Below are 6,052 nucleotides of genomic sequence, written 5' to 3'. Positions count from 1 at the left end.
CACTGTTTTGAAACAAACTTTTATTTAAAGGCAGTTACAAGTAACGCCGACAGCCTCACTCATGACAAAACAACTTTCACTTGCTGTGTCCAGACACTTGGTTCAAGTTGCATGTAATGCTTCATCTCCAAGCTTTGCGTGGTTTCTTAAAGGCATTGTGAAATCTACATGGTGTTTTTATTTTACACCTCCTCATCTCACAGCACAAGATCTGAAATGCGTGATTAAGAAGAATCAGGCCAGCACATATTCACAGAAACGAACTCTTCACAGTGCAGTTGACAAGTGCAAAAATTACAGCAGAAACTGTCAGTCACATGATATGAGCAAAACATAACTGTTCTTTTTGCGGGAAAGCCTCAGTCCCATGCCGACATTAACCCATATGGTGGTCATCACTGGCAATGTTTGAAAGATTTTCATAAATTAGAGACTGAATGTCTGGAGTATTTATCATAAGGGAAGTAGAAACTCACACGTCTTCTAAACAGCACTTTGCAGTGCAAAATGTATGCTCGCTATTGATAGTAATAAATAGTATGACTGTTACAACTGTTAAACAAGACAAAAGCTCACAGGAATATGAAGGCTTGAAGTGATAAACAGTGTTTGGAGGGGGAATGTAGCTGTAATGAACCTTTTGACAAAGATTTGTCTTCGTCAGTGCTGCAATTAAGTTCTGCACAGCAATCTTTATGCACGCTTAGCTCACTTTCCCACACCATCAATGTAGGATGAAGAGGAGAATAAGATAGTGCGTAGAATGAAGTTGAAGTGTAGAAAAGAAATGGGGAGACAGTGAAAGAGAAGGTAGGAGCATTGTTGTAGATTATTCTTCCAAGGTTGCTCTTCCAAAAGAAAAAAAGAAAAATATTAAATGTGTAAGGAAGCATTGCCAATTATTATTCTGCCACCATAAGCACCATAAAAGATGCAATATAAAACTGATCTGATATGTAGAGTGGCCTAAAGCTTTCTGCATAGTCTTTACTATCATTATGACACTGTCTGCTGCAGCCAAATATGCAGAAGTTTTCATTGAGTGCTCATGACCAGAGCAACTTATCCAGACTGCACACAACACCACTGCATATACCCTCTATTTTGGTAATCTGAAAAATAAAAGTTTATTCAAATGGGCAATAAAGAACATCACATGGAACACAACATCTAGATAGAATTATGAGGCATGCCACAGTGCGGGACTCAGTATTATTTTGACCACCTTGGGTTCTGTGATGTGCACTTGAATTCAACTACATGCTTTTTTTTTTTTTCATTTCACCACCACTGAAATGCAGCCACCTTTGCTGGGATTGAACCCGCAGGCTTGAGCTCAGCAGTGCAACATCATGACTACTGCACTACTGAGTGTTTACACAAATTTATAAGTAGCAAAACACATTGGAGGCTTTTGCACACTGAAACACTACAAACCGTCCAATGCGCTTCCTTACATCTATGTACAGACATACTTACCAGCGGCTCATATGACAAGCATGGAGGCGTGCTCGAACACACTACTATCCAACAGCTGCCACATACCAGAGATAACCACTGAGTCTGTACCTATTTTCACAGAACACTTAGCAGCAGCTCATACAACAAGCATGGAGGCATCTCTCGTGCTCTAACACACATACCATCCAGCTGTGACATATGGCTGCACACCACAGACAAAAACAGACGGGCTAATCATCAGAGACCACATGTCATGATTTGTTTATATGCGAGCCCTCAACCTGCTTCTATAAGGCATGACAGCACAGCACTACTGCACCACTTCTCTCTTCCTAACTGCACTGGAGGCTTGTTACCAGTAATCGTGCCCTGCTGACGTGGTTATCTCTTCAGTTTCTATGTTGCTGTCCCTAAGCTGTTATTTAAGGACTTCCTTTCGAGCTTCAGTGGGCCTTGAAAGGCTAGATGATGGCTGCGACAATCTAGGGGTTTTTGTAGAGTGAAATCTTAACAGGTGCACAACTTTTTTGTTGGCTGGTTCATTTGAATGGTCTGGCATCTTTCTTTTTGGGTCACTTTCACTTTCCACAAGCATGAAAACTGGCTCAAACAAATTGTTTGCCTTCTCAGCCACACCCTCAGAGACTTCACCATCTGATATTGCCTGTCTGACTGAGTCCATTTTTGCTCTTAAGAGTGTTGAGCTTGACACTGCTTTGGCTGCTTCCAGCTTTGTTATACTCTGTACAATGTGCAATGCCCGACTTGCCTCACATGCTTCTTTGGGTGAGCTCTCATGGGCCTTGTTGCTGCTAGTTGGATTAGTGATGACCACACAGTGACTGTGCTTGCACACACACTGCGCATTCGTTGCACCTCAAAGGACAGCAAGCACCATCTTTCACTTTTGACACTTTATATGAGAGCCCTTTAATAGACTGAAATGGCACAGTCCATATGCCATCTTCATTTATTTTGGCACAAGCTGCCATTTCACTGCCAGACCTGTGGTTCTTCTGAATTGATCTCAGCTCCTTACCCTTTGCCCCTTTCATCATCTGGCTAGCCCTTTTCATTAAAAAATGATTTGTCAAGTCCATGAGGGCAGAAATTAGTTTGTCACCATGCTTATTCTGTTTTCTCTCCAGCATAGTATGCTTTAACGTCCTGTGCTTGCTCTCAAGGTGCATGTTAGTGTTGACAGCTGCTCTAGTCCTAAAGCGATAGGCCCACTCTTGCGGCCTAACTGCATAGTGGTCTTTGAAGTACTTGAGGAAGTCCCTCAGTTTTTCTTCCTCACTAGAAAGGAATTGCTTAAAATAATCTTCAAATGCCTTTTCCGCGAGGAACTCTAAGAGTAGCCACACACTATGGTAAACATGTGGCCTTAGCTGTTTCTCTACACACTCGAGTGTCTTCTTACGCCAGTTGTTATCCACATGCCAGGCACAGAGAAGTTTCTGTTTTGCGGCACCTATGACCCTGGACCATGCTTTGTAGAATTGCGAGGCATCATCAGATATCAATGTCTTAGCGGCCACTTTTTGGGCCATGGCCGACTCCAGAGATTTGAAGAATGCTGTCAAAGTTTGCTCGTTCATCTGGTTGCAGATGAAATAAGCTATAGCTACACCTGATCCTTTTTTATCTAGCACCAGAAGAGTGGTCAGCTCAAACTGGTACTCTGTAGTTCCATGTGTGGAGTCAAGACACAGAGTCCCTGCAGGGCCCAATTTTTCTAGTAGCTCCTTCTGAGGCTCTGTCATCAGAACAAGAGCAAAGTCTGCTGAAGAAAATGTACCACTTGGGTCCACTGCACCTTGTGCCTTGTACAGGCGGACAAGTGTTTCACCTTTTTCTTTCATTACAAGCACCCACGTGTCTACACTGACAGCGTCATTAGTGTGACAACGTTCAGGAGCAGCAATGTTAAACTGCTGTTTGATGTTATGCAGGGTTGAGCACTCTGCCAAGTGCACTGGCCTCAGCTTGGATGCCACAGATGTTCTTATTCGCTTTAGTATGGTTTTCATGGGCACACCCCTTTCTAGGTTATCTGCTACACTGGCCTTTTCCTTGTCACTCATTCTCAAGTGCTGAATTTCTGGTTTATGACCATAATGGTTTCTTTGATACCTGACTTTTATGGTGGTGCCTTCAGGTATCGGACTCTGAGTGTTGTCCATTGTGACAGTAATAAATGAAAGACATATCTTACCAGACCTACAGCTCCCCTTACTTTTCTCCCGACGGTCACTATGACCTTCCTTTTTCCTTGCCTCGCCTGATCTATTACAGTAATAGTGGATCCTTGTCTCTCCACTGGCCAGCTTTTTGGAGTCCCTGGGCAAAATGAACCAGCAGTTTTTGCTACCCTCTTCTTCTGCTTTCCATTCATGAAATTCTGTAATAAAAGCACAAAATAGCATTAGATGGTGACAAGTACTTTGTGGAGAGAGATGCAAACAAAAATAATCACTTTGAAGGCTTTGTACACGGGTAATGTAGCATTTATTTTACTCCCTCACCTTCAACTCGACTGTGTCATGAGGTCACCCTTGATATTGCTCAAATTTCTGTTAAAATTGAATTTCAAATATGCAATGCGCCATAACTTCAAAAAATTTATCATATTAGTTTTGTTTTAATAAGAAACAAATATGAAACTTAAGCATGATCTATGCTCACTCCTTCCTCAATATTGAATCAGACTGTACATTCACAGCAATGCTGTTACGATAAGACAAAGACGAACTGAGAGCACATGGTGCAAGCTACGCCCCAGAGCAGTGTGAATCCCTTCTCTCAGTTTCTTCTTGAAAAGCTCCTTCTTTTCAAGAAGAGCTTGATTTTTTTTACTGTAGATAGGGGCTTGGCGAGGGAGTGTTCCATCGTCACGCGGTTATGATCTGGCTTGGGCATGCGCCTGGCTCGAGGAGGCAGCATTATGTGTGATTTCAATAAACCAGTTGCTAGTCTGCGTTCGTCCCGTCTTCTTCGACATTGGTGTCTTTTGCCAAGCACAGTTTAAGTTCACAAAAAGATGTCTTACCAAGTAGCCTCCTAACACACTCTTCTTAAAGAAAAAACGATTGCGCGTGCGTCAAATTTGGCTCTATTTTATGAAATCTACAACCAGAGTCCTTCAATTGAAGGACTGTGGTACTACTAAAGAATTTTCCCAAAGTACGCCGGGAGAGCAAGCCGCTGACAGCCGCAATTGCAAGTGTGGTCCTGGACATACGTCGTCTGCATTCGGACCTACTGCGGCCTGCACTGAGGCGAAGACTGCACCACACACGCAAGTAGCGCAGAGCAACCGTACGTCAGAACGCAGAGCAAATCCCTCCTCTCGTTCAAGAAAAAAAAAAAAAAGAAGGGGGGGGGGGGGGGGTGCGCGAGCGTCACATTTCGCTCTATTCTATGAAATGTACTAATAAAGAGTTTGCCAACAATACGCTGGGAAACCATCCCGGCGACATCCGCAAATTCAAGTATGGTCCCGGTTCTGCGTCTCTGCCGCATTGCAACGTGATTGAGGCGAAGACTAGGCCACGCACGCATGTGGCACAGAGCAACGTCAGAACGCAGAACAGCTTACTCCTGTCGCTTAAAAAAAAGAAAAAAAGATGTACAAACGTCAAATTTCACTCCACTTGCTGTGCAGGAAAGCAGACCATGCCAAACGTACGTCATGTAGCGCATCGATCGCTGGGAGCGCGCACACATGACCATACAAAACAAACAAATTATATTTAACGAGGATACAAAGTTCAACATACCCCAACGAAATAAATTGGGCACCTGCGCAAAAGCTGCTCTTCGCGAAACAGATGCAGAAAGAAAAAACAAAGGCCCGCAAGGTATAAACAACTAGCTGCTTTTGGAGGCACACTGCGCACAAGAAATTTAAAAAAGTCCGACATATAATATTGCGTTTAAACGTCATTTGCTCACGATGACTGAGAATAAACTTAATAAAACTGTTCCTCACCCTTATTGTTCCGGAACACAGGTGCACGTAGTCAGCCTCGAAGTTGTGCGCAGTGATCTGGTGCACCGAATACTTCTCCATTGTAAGCAGGGAAGTCCCACATACGTCGCATTTCATCAATTTCTTGACACCCACGGCCATTCTGTGAACGTTCCTGATGTGTTGCAGCATGTTCTTCCCCTGTATGAATAGTTTGCTGCAAAATTCGCAGCGACGATCGTCATCGCCGATGGCAGCTCGATCACATACGTGCGCCATTCCGAAGCGGAGAGGCGGCATTTGGATGCACGTGGTTTTGCGTCATTGCACGCACTAGGGTGGTTGTATATTCCGGCAATAATACAGGGAAGAAACCTCCCCAATCACGTGACACACTAGGTATTCAGTGGCCCCATAGGGACAATTGGAAACCAACTTAGGGAACCAACATCCGGGAACGCAGGGTCACGTGGATGCTGCCTTCTATTGTTCACCGGCCTCAGCCGGCCTGCGGGGAAACGCATGTCTAGGATGTTTACAGGCGACAGCTGTTCTTGTGCAAGATAACCAACCTTGAAAATTCACACCCAAAGGATTGTGCCGACCATGCTTTCACCG

General features: G+C 44.0%; 1 protein-coding gene across 1 annotated transcript; it reads right to left on the bottom strand.

The window, feature by feature from the left end:
* LOC139060815 (uncharacterized) lies at positions 1 to 5,772 on the bottom strand. Its single transcript, XM_070539993.1, has 2 exons — positions 5,456 to 5,772; positions 1 to 3,865 (listed from the first exon to the last, which is right to left on the bottom strand). The coding sequence occupies exon 2, from the start codon at positions 3,645 to 3,647 to the stop codon at positions 2,283 to 2,285; it is 1,365 nt and encodes a 454-aa protein (XP_070396094.1). The 5' UTR covers positions 3,648 to 3,865; positions 5,456 to 5,772; the 3' UTR covers positions 1 to 2,282.
* Between the last annotated feature and the right edge of the window lie 280 nt (positions 5,773 to 6,052).

This window comes from Dermacentor albipictus, chromosome 6, assembly GCF_038994185.2.
Source record: "Dermacentor albipictus isolate Rhodes 1998 colony chromosome 6, USDA_Dalb.pri_finalv2, whole genome shotgun sequence".
Classification (NCBI taxonomy): domain Eukaryota; kingdom Metazoa; phylum Arthropoda; class Arachnida; order Ixodida; family Ixodidae; genus Dermacentor; species Dermacentor albipictus.
Note: the sequence above shows the minus strand (reverse complement) of the source record. Positions and strands in the feature narration are given on the sequence as shown.